The following is a 16,917-nucleotide window of genomic DNA, read 5'->3' as shown; positions in this document are numbered from 1 at the left end:
CTTTTGTGATTGGTTTATTTCATGTAGCATAACATCCACAAGGTTCATCTATGTTGTAGTGTGTCAGAATTTCCTTTTTATAAGGTTAATGTTCCATTATATGTATATACCAAATTTTGTTTATCCATTCATCCATCAGTAGACCCTTAGGTTGCTTCTTCCTTTTTGATGTTGTGAATAATGGTGCTGTGAACAAAGGTGTACAGTTATTGGGGTGCCTGGGTGGCTCATTCGGTTGAGTGACTGACTCAGCTCAGGTCATGATCTCACAGTCTGTGGGTTGGAGCCCCACGTCGAGCTCTGTGCTGACAGAGCCTGGAGCCTACTTCTGATTCTGTGTCTCCCTCTCTCTGACCCTTCCCTGCTTGCTCTCTGTCTCTGTCTCTCTCAAAAATAATAAGCATTAAAAAATAATAATAATGTGTACAGTTACATTTCAATACTCTGAATTCTTCTGGGTGTATACCCTAGAGTTGCTGGATCATACGGTAATTCTATTTTTAATGTTTTGAGGAGCCACAATATTGTTTTCCATTTTATAGTTATAGCAATGGAAGAATTCAAATTTTATATACTTCGGTATGTCAGTAACCTGTATTTCTCTAGTAATTTGCCTATTTCACCAAACTTGAAAATTTATTGACATAATGTTTTATCTTCAATATCTGTAGTGATACCATTTTTTTTTTCACTTAAATTGGTCACTTAAGCCTTTTTCCTCCTCTTTTAAAAATCAGTGTTTCCTGGGGGCACCTGGGTGGCTCAGTTGGTTGAGCATCCAGCTCTTGATTTTGGCTCAAATCATGATCCCAGGGTCTTGGAATTGAACCCTGCATCGGGCTGTACACTGAGTGTGGAGCCTGCTTAAGATTATCTCTCTCTCTCCATCCTCCTTGCCCTCTCTCCCCCTCCCTCCACCTCTGCCTCACTCCTCCACTTGCTCTTTCTTTCTAAAATAAAAAAAATATCAGTGTTTATCTTTTATGGTATTTTGTTCATTTGTTCTTGTCCTTATTATGTCGTACTTTAAGTTCAGTACTTTGTTGTTGGTCTCACACTCTTTGGGTCTGATTTGTGTTTGCTCATGCTTGTCTGGGTTTGTGTGATTGCTCTCCCCTTCTTTCTACCCCTTTGAAAACAAGTTTTCACAGGTACCATTTTTTTGTTTGTATGTTCAAATGAGGAGAGTAAGTTGGGGAGAAAAAAGTTGAAGTGTTAGAAATGATAGCATCTTTTAGCACTAGGCTTCATCCATTATCAGCTGTACTAAAAATTCTCATATACTCTGATTGACAAGATTATCAAATGCAGCTTATAACTGTGTTACTCTTTTTTTTACCCTCTCTTTGGCAGGACCCGTTGGGGCCCAGCCCCTACTCATGGTGCCCAGAAGACCTGGCTATGGCACCATGGGCAAACCCATTAAATTGCTGGCTAACTGTTTTCAAGTTGAAATCCCAAAGATTGATGTCTACCTCTATGAGGTAGATATTAAACCAGACAAGTGTCCTAGGAGAGTGAACAGGTAAGAATTGTGAAGTCATAAAGATTATTTTGCTGTTGATATTTGTTTGCTTTAGTAATTATGTTTATCTTTCACATTTAATAACAATAATAATGTTTAACAGTTGGACCAAGCACACATGGTAATTTGTTTTGAAATTGTACTTCAGGGGCGCCTGGGTGGCTCAGTCGGTTAAGCGTCCGACTTCGGCTCAGGTCATGATCTCGTAGTCCATGAGTTCGAGCCCTGCGTCAGGCTCTGTGCTGACAGCTCCGAGCCTGGATCCTGTTTCAGATTCTGTGTCTCCCTGTCTCTCTGACCCTCCCCCATTCATGCTCTGTCTCTATTCAAAAATAAATAAACGTTAAAAAATAAATAAATAAATAAATTGTACTTCAGAGCTGTGATGTCGGGAAAAATCTACAAATAGCCTTGAAATTTTCTCATTATAGCATAAGCTCACATGTTTTCTCTGTGATAACAGAGAAGGTCCAGCTCCTTTTTACATGCTCTTGAAATCAGAGTAAGCATATCTTTTCCATTGCTGTTGGTTAACATATCTGTGCTTTCTTTTTTTCTCCCCTTTACGTGCCCACCTTATTTATCCCTTTAAGATGATGGGATGGTAGCAGTAGTGGGTAGAAATAGTGGTTGTCATGTTTCATGCTTTCCGTTCTGGTCCTCAACTCCTGACTTTCCTTCCTTTTATGTAGGAACAAGTACATAATGATATAGAAACATTTATCAATATGCTTTTATCAACGTTTTTTATTTATTTTTGGGACAAAGAGAGAGACAGAGCATGAACGGGAGAGGGGCAGAGAGAGAGGGAGACACAGAATCGGAAACAGGCTCCAGGCTCCGAGCCATCAGCCCAGAGCCTGACGCGGGGCTCGAACCCACGGACCGCGAGATCGTGACCTGGCTGAAGTCGGACGCTTAACCGACTGCGCCACCCAGGCGCCCCTATCAATATGCTTTTAGTAAGCTGCTTCTCTCAACCTCCCCCAAATGTATGTGTGTATGTATGTATGTATGTGTATATACATATATGTATGGTTGTGGTTTAGGCAATAAGGGAAGATAAATGGAACTTACGACATGGTGTACACCATGAAGGAGGTTCTAAAAAACAAAATAGGCGCCTGGGTGGCTCATTCGGTTAAGTGTCTGACTCTTGGTTTTGGCTTAGGTCATGATCTCACAGTTTGAGAGTTCAAGCCCGTGTTGGGCTTCATGCTGGCAATGGAGGCTGCTTGGGATTCTATGCCCCTCCCCTGCTTACTGTTTCTCTCCCTCCCTCTCTTTCTCTCTCTCTTTCTCTCTCTCTCAAAATAAATAAATAAACTTTAAAAAAAAAAGCAAAACAAGACATATAGACAAAACACTTAGAAAACAGTGATACTCAACTTAGCATTTTGATTTATGCTATCAAATATCCCAGCCTTTTCTTATTCAATAAGTATTATTAAGAGTCTTCATTTAAGACATAGGTGGTTCTTGCTGTCAAGAAATTCATCGTTTAGGGGCACCTGGTGGAGCTCAGTTGTTTGAGCATCCGGACTCTGGTCCGACTCTGGATCTCCCAGTTCATGGTTTTGAGGCCCATGTCATACTCTGTGCTGACAGCTTGGAGCCTCCTTCAGTTGCTGTATCTCCCTCTTTTTCTGCCCCTCCCCTGCTCTTGCTCTGTTTCTCTCTCAAAAATAATTAAACATTAAAAAAAAAAGAAATCCATCATTTAGATAAGACACATAAGAAATATGAAGTGAATGAGCACTAAGAGACTTTGCTATAACGCGTAAAACAAAACAAAACAAAACAAAAACCAAACCATCATATGAATGTAATAATGTGGAGTGCAGAGTTCTTTCTGAGGTCACTCGCCTACTGTAAAATTTATTTAATTCCCTGTGGCCTACAGAATGACATCTCAAATTTAGTATTATATACCCTTCTTTGTTTGGCTCTAATCTATATCCTTTACCATATTCTGCAGTCTTACCTGGAATGCCCTTTCTGCCCTTATCTATCTGGCAAACTTCTATTATGGTTCAAGACACACCTTTTGAACTCTGTAGTCAGAGGTAGTTCATTCTTCTGTGACCTTATAGTACTTGGTGTACAATCCTGTTACAGTATTTTTAGTGTATATTGGTTACTTGTTGCTTTCCTCTTCTCACAGTATAATTTCTTCATGAAAAGGAATACTCTTTTTATTATCTTTGTAGTGCTGATATTAGCTTGATGATTGGCACATAATAAATAGTAGAGTGAATGAAAGCTTATAAAAGTAAAATGAGATGAACATGATGGTGGGGGGGCAGGAAAGAGAACTGGACATTATAAAAGGCTATATTTACCCAGAGATTTTCAGTGTCCTACCCTTTTCTCTTAAGGTCCATAAGCTAGTCTTTGTCTTAGAGTCCTTCCTCTCTCATCTGTCTTTCTGCTAGCAATCTGCTTATGGGGACCCAACTATCTTCATGCCACACTCTCAAATTCCCTTTTTCTTGTTTCTCAAAACTGGGGTGTTAATCTGTAAATTTGAAGGATAATCCTGGCCCTTTTGATTGATGTCTAACATTTTATTTTATCTTATTTTTTTTTTAATGCTTATTTATTTTGAGAGAGAGAGAGAGTATGCACTCAGGATGGGCAGAGAGAGGGGGAAAGATAATCCCAAGCAGGCTCCATACTGTTAGAGCAGAGCCTGACTTGGGGCTTGATCCCTGGGAGCATGAGATCATGACCTGAGCCAAGATCAAGAGTTGGATACTTAACTGACAGAGCAACCCAAGTGCCCCATATTTTGTTTTATTTTTTAATATTATTCTTTTTTTTAAAGTTTATTTATTTATTTTGAGAGAGGGAGAGAGAGAGAGAATCCCAAGCAGGCTCTGTGTTCCACACTGAGCCCAATGCAAGGCTCAGTCTCACAAACCACATGATGATGACGTGAACCCAAGAGTCAGATGCTCAACCGACTAAGTGTTGGTAGATATTTCTCCTAAGGCAGATTTTTTTTTTAAATGTTTATTTATTTTTAAGAGAGAGAGCAACAGAGCATAAGCAGGGGAAGGGCAGATCAAGAGGGAGACGCAGAATCTGAAGTAGGTTTCAGGCTCTGAGCTGTCAGCACAGAGCCTGACGCAAGACTTGAACCCACGAACTGTGAGATCGTGACCTAAGCCGAAGTCGGATGCCCAACCAACTGAGCCACCGAGGCGCTCCTAGGGCAGATATTTCTGAACTCAATTCCTTACTACTGTCTTTCCCCCTTGCCCTGCCCAAAAGAGCCACCCCTAATTTTAGCAGTATATAGTAAAGAATTGTTGTTGGTTATTGATTAAGTAGGAGAATCATATGATGAAAATGTTAGGAAAACAAAATTGCTTTAAAGACAAAATGGGTTATAATTTAGAAAATAATGGGAAATGGAGGCTTGGGGCTTGGATGTCAGCTGAGACTTTTTTTAGTTTTTCAGAGTTCTGAGGGACTAGTGTAATATTAGGTTTAAAAAAATAACAAAATTATTTATTAGGTTTGTTCCTTCTATATAACTTTTTATTTTTGGTAGGAGTGAGGAAGTTATTTGTATATTATGTAAGTGTATATGAAATTGGGGTGCCTGGCTGACTCAGTCAGTAGAGCATTTGACTCTTGATCTTAGGGTTGTGAGTTCAGGCCCCATGCTGGGCATGAAGCCTACTTAAAAAAAAAAGAAAGAAGTTAAATAGAATAGAATTTCACATGTGGATGCTCAACATATTGGTTAAGCTTGGGAGAAATGTATGTAATAATTTGGTGTGTGCATTCTGGTTTTAATTTACTTCCCTAATTATATTTTGTCTTACGGTTGTTTTGTCTCGTTATGTTGTTTGCCAGTAGCAGTAAAACATCTGTAATTTAGATGTTTCCAAATGGAAGTTTTTTATCCTGTATCTTTAATTTGAGTTTTCACAGGAGCTACAGGATTTCTTTGAGATTCTTAAAATGATATAAATCAACTTTACTCTTTGTTTCTTTGTTAATAATGACTTGATTTTATGTCAGCATTTGTAGAACTTACTGCCTTTATTCCTTCAAAAGAGTAACTTTTATCCTCACTTTTTGCAATATTGCTACATAACTAGTTAGTTAAAATTGTTGGTAGACTTCTGAAATTCATTCAGTTCCTACTCTTCAATAGCTAGAACTTGAGAAGTTAGAAGAAACTAGATACAAGTAGACAATTCCTATTCCATATTAGCTAAACAGATATGGGCCAAAATGCCTCAGTATTTAAATCAACGGATAGGAGGTTTTTCTTGTCCATATGCCACATGCTCAAATATTTGGCACCATGGTATTAATCATAATAGTAGAATGATGGATTGTAGCCAAACAAGTTTCCACTTTAGTCATAGGAGTTTTCTTGGACAAAAAATACCCAGGAAATGCTTGTGAGTCATTTTTTGTGAGTCAACTTCTCTACTTCAGATTTTCTGTCTATTGCTTGTTTTGTCCTTTCCTCACCCCTTTAGGCTATGTGTGTGTTGTTTTTTTGCCAGCTTAATGATTTTGATTGAAAATGATCATTTGGTAAAAAAGCATGTTTGTTAAGCAGACTTTAAATGTTTCCAGTTTTTTTTAAGTGCATGGTCTCAATAACTAAAAATCAAATATTTTTAGAAATACTGACCTAGAGTATAAATTCCTTAACTTGAGGTTTTATGCTAGTTTGTCCAACTGCTAAATATGTATTGGGATAAACCTCAAATAGATTGTTATGTACTTACTCAAAATCATTAAGTAGCGAAATATATACATGGGGAAAATTGTATAAAAGCATGATTGTAACTGCAAGATCTGTTATTGTTAAACATGAAGTAAAGATTTGAAGGAATCTTGAGATGGTATTAGATTGTGGTTGAATTTTTTTGGTTCAGTTTTCTTTTATAAGTGAAACATTATCTTATACTCATTGTACTATTATCACTGTTACTCTTGTGTTGTAATTCATGATATAGTGTCAAATATTTGTGCATGTTGCATATGGTTGTGGTGTAATACTGATGATTGAATTTTAGAAGAAAAAAATAAATCTATATTGATTCCATTTTGGCTTTTAAATGGAAATCTCAGATCAGAGTCTTGGAAAGAACTCCCTTTCTGGTGTTATTAGGAATGTCATTGGCACAGTGTTGTAAATAAGTGATAAGCCAAGAGAGGGACATGCTTTTTTAAAATGATAACTTCATTTATACGAAATTCACCTACTATACAACTCACTCAAAGTGTATAATTCAGTAGTTTTTAGTATGTTCAGAGAGTACAACTTTCTTGATAATTTCTTATTTCAAGTTTTTATTTAAATTCTAGTTAGTTAACATATACCACAATCAAGTTTTAGAACATTTTATCCTCCCAAAAAGAAACCCCATTACTCCTTAGTAGTCACTTACCATTGCCTCCCCACCCCTACCCCACAACCCCTGCCAACCACTAATCTACTTTCTGTCTCTACAGATTTGTTTTTTTCTGGGTATTTCATATAAATGGAATCATATAGTATGCAGCCTTTTGTGTGACTGACCTCTTTCACTTCACATGTTTTCAAGGTTCATCCATGTTGTAGCATGTATCACTACTTCATCCCTTTTTATTACCAAATAATACTCCATTGTATGGATATTTTGTTTATTGATTGATTCATCAGTTGATGGACATGAATTGTTTGCGCGTATGAATAATGCTATGAACGTTTGTATACAAGATTTTGTGTGGACATGTGTTTTCATTTCTTTTGGGTGTATTGCTAAGAGTGGAATGATTTGGTAACTCTGTTTAGTCTTTTGAGGAACTGCCAGACTCTTTTCCAAACTGGCTGCATCATTTTACATTCCCACTAGCAGTGTATGATGATTAAAGCATCTCTGCATCCTTGCCACCATTTGTTATCTATCTTTTTAATATAACCATCCTAGGAGTTTTAAGTAGTGTCTCATTGTTATTTTGATTTGCATTTCCCTGATGGTTGATGATGTTGGGCATGTTTTCATGTACTTACTGGCCATTTGTATATGTTTGGAGAAATGTCTATTCAGGTTCTTTGCCCATTTTTAAGTTGGATGTTTTGTCTTTTTGTTACTGAGTTACAGGAATTTTTTACAAGTATAGTTAAAAGTGCCTTATTAGATATAATGATGTGCAAAAATGTTCTCCTTTTCTGCATGTTGCCTTTCACTTCCACTTTCTTGACATTTTCCTTTGAAGCACATTTTTTATTTTGATGAAGAACATTTAATTTTTTCTTGGGCCAGTTGCCCTTTTGGTGTCATATCTGTAGAGGAGTATACTTCTGATTAAAATGATTTAGAGAACATACCCCAGAAAACACTGCTGGTGAAAATCAAACAATTGTAGTTTTGAGTATTTAGCTATCTTGGAGAAACCGTACCATACAGTATATGTCAGTTAATAAGCATGTTTTATTTTCCTTGTTAATCACTTGGAAGATAGGAAAGCTAACAAGTGGTGATTATTTCAAGTCTCAAGAATTCTTTTTTTGTAAGTTTATTTATTTATCTTGAGAGAGAGAGAGGGACAGAGAAGAGGGGTAGAAAGAGAGAGAGAATCCCAACCAGGCTCTGCTCTGTAGTACTCAAACTCACCAACTGTGAATGAGATCATGACCTGAGCTGAAACTAGGAGTCAGCCACTTAACCTACTGAGCCACCCAGATGCCCCTGAAATCTCAAAAGTTCTTTGAAGTAGCATCTAGATAAGTTACTCAGTAGTATTTAGTCACCTAGCTAATATTTCTACAATATATTTGAAGTCCAAAGATAGTTTTATAAGTAAATATATTTCTTTTTTTTTTTTTTAATTTTTTTTTTTAACGTTTATTTATTTTTGAGACAGAGAGAGACAGAGCATGAAAGGGGAGGGTCAGAGAGAGGGAGACACAGAATCTGAAACAGGCTCCAGGCTCTGAGCGGTCTGCACAGAGCCGACGTGGGGCTCGAACTCACGGACCGCGAGATCATGACCTGAGCCTAAGCTGGCCGCTTAACCGACTGAGCCACCCAGGCGCCCCAATAAGTAAATATATTTCTAAAGGGACTAGTAGGTAGGGTTTATTTCTAACATCTATTTGTGTAGATTTCAATTATAGTAACAGCTGTATAGTATTCCGTTATTGGTGTGGAATTTCCTTGTTTTTAGTCTGCTACATTTTGTTTTTCCTTAAATTGAGTTAAATCAATTTAAACCAATTATCTGAGGGGCACCTGGGTGGCGCAGTCTGACTTCAGCTCAGGTCATGATCTCATGATTCGTGAGTTCGAGCCCTGCATCAGGCTCTGTACTGACAGCTCAGAGCCTGGAGCCTGCTTCAGATTCTGTCTGTCTGTCTGTCTGTCTCTCTCTCTCTCTCAAAAATAAATAAACATTTAAAAAAAATTTTTTAAGTAAACCAGTTATCTGAATTTGCTATATAGTTGTACCAAGGTAGAATGCTGTTTAGTACAAGATTTAAAGAATATATGGACTCTGGAATTAAAATTCTGAATTCTGCAGTAACTTTTAAAACTTAAAGATCATTTTAAGATCATCCTGCTTTCATTAAGTGTTTCACTCACTGTGCCCCTTTTTTGTAAGATACAAAAAATGCAAGATACAATAAGGTACAAGGCAAAATAAGATGATCCCTGCTAGAGATTCCATCGTTTGTATGTAGTGAGAAATCCTGTGAGTTGTGCATTATGTGCTGTGATGAAAGAGTAATGATTCCTGCTTTTAGTTAGGGAGGAAGATGTGATACATGACATGGTATCTGAACTAAATAGTGGAGTAGGAGAAAGAATATATAGAGTGAACATAGCAAAAGCTTGACATATTTATGTAACAGAAATAGGCCAATATAAATACAGTAGCTCGAATCTAAAAATTTAGCCGGAGGGGAAGTTATGAAAGGTCTTAAATCCATGCATGCTGAGGCTTATGAATTCAAAAACTGTGAGGAGCCACTGGAGGCTTTGAGCAAATGAGAAACATCTATAGTTAAAAGCATAACTAATGGCAGTGTGACGAATGAATTAGAGAAGAGAATAACCAGAGTTCTGGAGAACATTGGGAAGGCTGTTGCAGTAGTCTAGATCAATAGTCTTCAAATCTTTGATTACTCATTCCCATTAGTTAATACATGTTTGACCATGGACTGAACAGTAAATAAACAAATGTATATGCACACACATTTAAAGTTTTTAAATTTATAGAAATGTACTAGTGTCCTAATGTATTACATAATTATAGAAAAATTCAAGGTGGGAAACAATATTTTGAAATAAACTATTTAAATTTTTTTTTTTTAATGTTTATTTATTTTTGAGAGAGAGACAGAGCATGAACAGGGGAGGGTCAGAGAGAGAGGGAGACACAGAATCCGAAACGGGCTCCAGGCTCTGAGCTGTCAGCACAGAGCCCGACATGGGGCTCGAACTCACGGACCGTGAGATCATGACGTGAGCCGACGTCGGATGTTTAACCGACTGAGCCACCCAGGCGCCCCTGAAATAAACTATTTAAAAATATGTTTACTAATTTGAAAATTTGAGATTAATACACCAAAAATCTGATTGAATATATGCCATACACTTGAACTGAAATAAGTTGCAACATGCTGAAGTGAATGAATGAGAATTCCAATGTTGATTCTTTTCTTTTTAATTGAAGTGTAGTTGACATACAAAGTTATAATAGTTTTAGGTATACAACACAGTGATTTGACAACTCTATACATTATGCTGTACTCATCACTGTACTCATAAAAGTGTAATTATCATCTGCTACCATACAGCATTATTACAATACACTGTTAACTCTTATATGTTGCAGAAGTCCTATTATTCTCTTAGGGTTCCTGGTGTGCCATATGTTATATCCGATCATATGACATGGGATAAGTGACAATAATAGTGTCGATTCATATTCATGAATGTTTAGAAATCTTAATTTCTAATTATTAGATGAAAATTAAATGGTTTTTTTTTCACACATACTCCAGCATACCCCCTAGTACCTCTGATACCTACTTTTCTAGATTAGAGGTAGTGTTTTCTAAGACTTAACTGCCAGCAGTGGCAGTGGTGATGAAAGGGAGAGCTTAGATGTAACATTTGGAAGAAAAATGAGTAATTTCGGTGTAGAGGGAAAGGGAAAAGAGATTTAGGTGTGGGGGGAAAGACCTCATAGTTCCTAGCTTGTGCAATAATGATAGCCTTCACAGAAATACAGGTGGTGAAAGGACCAAGTTTTTTATTTCTGTTTTGGATATTTGGAGGTAGAATTGCATAAGAAACATGAAAATAAAGAAGTTCAATAGATAATTGGAAATAAGTGTCTAGAGTTCAAGAAATCAAGATATTGAGATTTGAGAAGTGTCAGCATATAGGTGATAGCTAAAAGCTAGAGGCGGGGAAGAAGCTAGGGAAAGTATGCAGAGTCAAGATTGAGAATGGGTTTCTGGGGATTCTGTTGTTTAACGTTTACCAGTGAAGACACTTAGATTGGAAAGATAAGAGAACCAGGACAAAGTATAAGCTGTTTCAGAGAAGCCAGGATTGTAATAGCTGAAAAGAGATCATGTCTTTTAAGAAGTCATTGGTGGCCTGAGGGAGAAGTGTTCTAGAATAGAGTTGTTAGTGTAAGCCAGCTTGAGTTAAAAAATGATTGCTCAATCTAAGGTAATCTGTCAGTTATCTGTGAATTCTAGAAATTTACTCCACTGGTTTAGCTAGTGTGGTTACATAATACTATGAAAGAACTCACACCCATGTGAAATTATTAGGAAGATAGTTTATCGTAAAATGCTCTGGTGTACTACAAATTTTATATTATAAAATATTAAAAATTTGATCTAAAGTATAACCCCTTCTCTACTCTCTATTTTTAAACTTTATTGTGATGCAAAAGTGTTCATTTGGCTACCTTCTGTCTTACTTACTGAGAAGTTATGAAGATAAATTCAAGGTTGGAAGGATATAAGGAGAGACTGCCAGCTTGTTTTAGTTGTGTTTTATAAGTAAGCGTCTGGGTCATTTTATCTTCTTGTTATACCTTAGCAATCTTCCTTCTTTTTCTCTATACTATAGTGACAGATTAATTTATTGTAGCTGTGAATACTAAACTAATGTGAAGAGTCACTTTTGGGGGGAAAATATTATTTCATGGTTTCTCTTATAGACTAGAATAATATTTCCCATTCTACCTTTTGGGAGCAGAGAATAAGAGGTACCTAGAAAAGAGATGAAGGCGGGTCTCTATGAGCATATAGTAACAATTAACAAAAGTAATTTCTTCTCTTTTTTACATTAAAATTTCCCTCTCCTACCATTTTTCTGCTGTATGAGTCAGGTGGTAAAGTGGAACTTACTGAAACCAATATTAAATTTTACTTTACAGTCTGTGCACCAGAGCATGATGGAGTCAAAAGACTTGGTACCAGAATGTAGGAAGTGGTGGTTGAGGTAAGAGTGGGAAAGGTAGGCTGTAGCCCTTTGTAAGACCAATATACTCAGGTAGGTTCCATTTTTGTAGTGATCACCAGATATTCTTAAGGAGTTTTAAATTCTATCCTGAGGTTCTACAAAAATGTATCATATTATACTATACAAGAATTCTTTGCTTCTCAGACTAGGGTTATTAGTAAAAGGAAGCCACTAAAGATTGGTTAGAAGTTCTTCTCTCCCTTTTCTCAGATTTTCTTTCCCAAATTGCTTTCCTAAATACTGCTTTAGAAGTTAAACTATTTTGTGTGTCTTGGTTATTGTAGACTTACTACGATTTACTCTTTAAAATTTTTTTTTCTTTATGTTTATTTATTTTTGAGAGAGAGCAAGCGAGCAAGTAGGGGAGGGGCAGAGAGAGAGGGAGACATAGAATCCGAAGCAGGCTCCAGGCTTTGAGCTGTTAGCACATAGCCTGACACGGAGCTCAAACTCAGAAACTGCAAGATCATGACCTGACACTTAACTGACTGAGCCACCCAGGTGCCCCTCCTTTTTTAAATTTTTAAAAATTTTAAATAAAATAATTATTTTTATACTACAATTTACTCTTAAATGTTGCTCTAAAATTTCTACATTTGAACAAAAGATCAAAGGAAGTCTTATTGTTATAATAAAAGACAACTTCACATAAGACAAAAACAGCTCCACAACTATGATATAGAGAAAATTCAGTTCACAGTTTATGTTAATTACCAGAATTCATTCTTTGCATTAATGCATTGTGATGCATCTGTTTGTTGTTTGGAAGACTTCAGCATTTCAACATAGTTTTGAAGTATATTTATGAGATAATTATGCTTAAATTTTTAAATAAAAATAGAATATATATTTGCTTTTTCCCCCCAAAAGTGCTTACACTGATATCCCATATGGTCCCTGCAGCAGCCTGTAGACTATTAGCCCATTTTTACTGATGAAGGAACTAAAGTCAGAGAGGCCAGGTAACTTTCATAACAACTTAGTGGCAAAGTGGGACTAAAAACTTATTTCTCCTCCAGTGCTTATATTACCACGTGTTGTAAAGGTTTCTCATATTGGCAGTTTCCCAGTTCAGACTTTCTTCACAATACAGTGAGCAACTTTGCTGCTATAGCTGAATAGATGACTAGATAAAGCACTATTTTAGAGTTTTTTTCTTCAATTCCACAGCCTCTGTGATGAACATTCTTTTTTTTTTTTTTCTTAAGGTTTATTATTTTTGGCAGAGAGAGAGAGAGCACCACGCAAGCAGGGGAGGGACAGAGAGAGAGACAGAGACAGAGGATCTGAAGTGGGCTCTGCGCTGACAGCAGAGAGCCCGATGCAGGGCTTGAATTAATGAACCAGGAGATCATGACCGGAGTTGAAGTCAGACGCTTAACTGAGCCACCCAGGTGCCCTGCCTGATGAACAGTCTAAAATACATTATCCTTTGCCATAGTATCTTTTGAGATAAGAAGTAAAATTTTGCAGTTCCTTGATTTGTCATTTTGTTAGTTTGCATACTAAAGTTTAATTAAAACTCTAAAGTGGTGCTTGGATGGCTCAGTCAGTTAAGTGTCTGACTCTTGGTTTTGGCTCAGGTCATGCATGATCTTATGGTTCGTGGGTTTGAGCCCTGTATCGGCCTCTGCGCTGACAGTGCAGAGCCTGCTTGAGATTCTCTCTCTCCATATGCCCCCTCTCAAAATAAATAAATAACCTTAAAAAAAAAAAAAAAAAAAAAAACCTCTCAGTTATATCATGTTAGTGAGAGATGAAAGAGACATAATGATAAATGATGGTCCTTATAAAAGCTGATTCCCTTTGAAATATAGGTTTTAGTAATTATGAACTTAAAAGTAGTTTAATGTCAGAATTGCCCAGTGTATATGGAATTCTAACACCATTCTTCTAAGGCTTTGAGAGCTTAAATTCAAATCAGTGTTTAGTGTAATTATTCATAAAGAAGTTTTTATATCTGATGCCATGGGAAAATCTGCAGTGTTTCATTATTTGATATTCTCCTAATTAAATTTTACGGTTAGAGTAGATTACAGACATTCATTTCAGTCTTCTGGTTGGTGTGTTCTAGTTGGTATCTTCATTGACGTAACTGCTCCTCGAACTGTTCTAGCAAAGATGAACCCAGGTACTTTATAAGATAGTGTAATCTACTTGTGAATAGTTCTGGTGGTTAGGAAATGTGGGAAATTTTGTTCCAAAGTCTAGCGTCTTATATCTTTCCAACTGTTTGTCCTAGTTCTATCCTTTCAAACAAGATAGATTTTCTACTTAGTTTATCACATGACAGACCATCAAAATAGCCAAAGGTTTCTATAATTTCCTTTGAGTCTTTCCTATTCTGGACTTGAGGTCCGTAGTTTGATTTATTTATACTCATGTTACATGAGGTTCTATCAGGATTACCTTCTTCTGGTTATATTTCATTTTTTTTAGGGTCTTAAATTTTTCCAAATTGAACAGAGTACTTCTGAATGTGAAGTGACCTATATAATATGTGATGGGGGCCGCCTGGGTGGCGCAGTCGGTTAAGCGTCCGACTTCAGCCAGGTCACGATCTCGCGGTCTGTGAGTTCGAGCCCCGCGTCAGGCTCTGGGCTGATGGCTCGGAGCCTGGAGCCTGTTTCACATTCTGTGTCTCCCTCTCTCTCTGCCCCTCCCCCGTTCATGCTCTGTCTCTCTCTGTCCCAAAAATAAATAAAAAACGTTGAAAAAAAATAATAAGTTCTTATTAATAATAAATAAAAAAAATTTTTTTAAGTTTATTTATTTTGAGGCAGAGAGAGAGTGCCAGTGCATAAGCAGCGGTGGGGAGGGGGGACAGAGAGACAGAATCCCAAGCAGGCTCTGCTTCATCAGTGCAGAGCCCAAGGCAGGGCTCAAACTCACAAACTGAGATCATGACCAGAGCCAAGATCAAGAGTCAGATGCTTAACTGACTACACCACCCAGACGCCCCCCCAAAATGGCATTTTTATTTGATTGTGTATGTATAGACATAAATAGATGGTATGGGACAACTGGCTTACTATATGGAGAAAAATAAGACTCCTTATATAACACTGTTTATAAAGAAAAACCTCAGATGGATTAATGACCAAGATAATGTAGATAAAACTATAACATTAATAAAACTATAACATTAATAAAACATAATGCATCTTTGTGCCTTAGTATTAGGAAAGTATTTAAAACATCAAAAGCATGAAACCATAAGGTGAAAAATGATTCATTTGTTGATACAACATTAAGGATTTCAGTTCATAGACATAGACATTGTCAACAGGCATACAGCATTTGGAAGAAGATATTTGCAATGACTAAACCTGTTAATGAATCAATATCTGGAATATCGAAGAAACTCCTTCAATTCAACAAGAAGACTGGGGCCATAAATGAAAAATGAGCAAAGGAAACAAACAGGAAATTCACAAAAGAAGAAACACAAATGCATGAAGGGATGCTCAAATTCATTAGTAATAGGAGAAATCTCAATTAAAACCATTTAGTTTGGGGCCCCTTGGTGGCTCAGTTGGTTAAGCGTCGACCTCAGCTCAGGTCGTGATCTCACGGTTCATGAGTTCAAGCCCTGCATTGGATTCTCTGCTTCTGATACTCTCTATCCCTCACTCTGCCCCTTCCCCACCTGTGTAGTCTCACTCTCTCAAAAATAAACATTAAAAAAATAAAACCTTTTAGTTTTACCTGCTAGTCTAGCAAAAATTAGAAAGCATAACTATATAACGCCAAATCTTGTCTGGGATATAGGGAAATGGGAACCTCCAGGAATGTAGGTTGTGGAGCCACTCTGGAGAGCAATTTGACAGTTCGTTTAGTTGATAAAATTCACTTGGACCTAACAATTTTGTTCCTGAGTGTATAACCAGAGATTAATTCTCACTTAAGTCCATAAAGGGACATAGTAAGAGATATTGCATTGCTTAGATCATATTTGGTGGCAGCAGTTAAAGTCTGCATCGTTGGGTGACAACATATGAAGTATTTTGCATCAATCAGAAACAATGAACTAAGTGTCCCACAGCAATATAAATACATTTTATTATTATTATTTTAATGTTTATTTTTTTTTTAAAAATTTTTCAACATTTTTTTTATTTTTTTATTTTTGGGACAGAGAGAGACAGAGCATGAACAGGGGAGGGGCAGAGAGAGAGGGAGACACAGAATCGGAAACAGGCTCCAGGCTCCGAGCCATCGGCCCAGAGCCTGACGCGGGGCTCGAACTCACGGACCGCGAGATCGTGACCTGGCTGAAGTCGGACGCTTAACCGACTACGCCACCCAGGCGCCCCTTAATGTTTATTTTTGAGAGAGAGAGAGAAACAGAGAGACAGAGCACGAGAGGGGCAGAAAGGAGAGGGAGACACAGAATCGGAAGCAGGCTCCAGGCTCTAAGCTATCAGCACAGAGCCTGACTTGGGGCTCAAACTCACAAACCATGACATCATGACTTGAGCCGAAATTGGACACTTAATCAACTGAGCCACCCAGGCGCCCCAATATAAATACATTTTAAAAACCTAGTGCTAGAGAATAAAGAAGGGAATATATACAAATAGAAGGATGTTCAAACACATTAGGAGAAAATAATTTATGAAGGGGACAGGTGCTTAGGAAATGGAGGTGGAAGGAAAGAAGAGATGTCTTACATAGATGAATAATGATATGAATTGAGGAGTATGATTTTTTTTTTAATGTTTATTTATTTTTGAGACAGAGAGAGACAGAGCATGAACGGTGGAGGGTCAGAGAGAGAGGGAGACACAGAATCTGAAGCAGGGTCCAGGCTCTGAGCGGTCAGCACAGAGCCCGACGCGGGGCTTGAACTCACGGACCGTGAGATCATGACCTGAGCCG

The 16,917-nt window shown here is 37.3% G+C and overlaps 1 protein-coding gene across 3 annotated transcripts in view; it reads left to right on the top strand.

Moving 5' to 3' along the window:
• LOC131505037 (protein argonaute-3) overlaps window positions 1-16,917 on the top strand; it is a 118,659-nt gene that overhangs the window by 18,839 nt on the left and 82,903 nt on the right. For 2 of the 3 annotated variants that reach the window (XM_058718088.1, XM_058718087.1), the window contains exon 2: window positions 1,354-1,525. In XM_058718088.1, coding sequence (XP_058574071.1) covers window positions 1,354-1,525 — 172 coding nt within the window. Of the gene's footprint in view, window positions 1-1,353; window positions 1,526-11,950; window positions 12,016-16,917 lie in introns of those variants that run through there. The other variant, XM_058718089.1, reaches the window with a different exon arrangement.

The sequence above is a fragment of the Neofelis nebulosa genome, chromosome 2 (genome assembly GCF_028018385.1).
Source record: "Neofelis nebulosa isolate mNeoNeb1 chromosome 2, mNeoNeb1.pri, whole genome shotgun sequence".
NCBI classification, from domain to species: Eukaryota; Metazoa; Chordata; class Mammalia; order Carnivora; family Felidae; genus Neofelis; species Neofelis nebulosa.
This window is presented reverse-complemented; position numbering and strand designations above follow the sequence as displayed.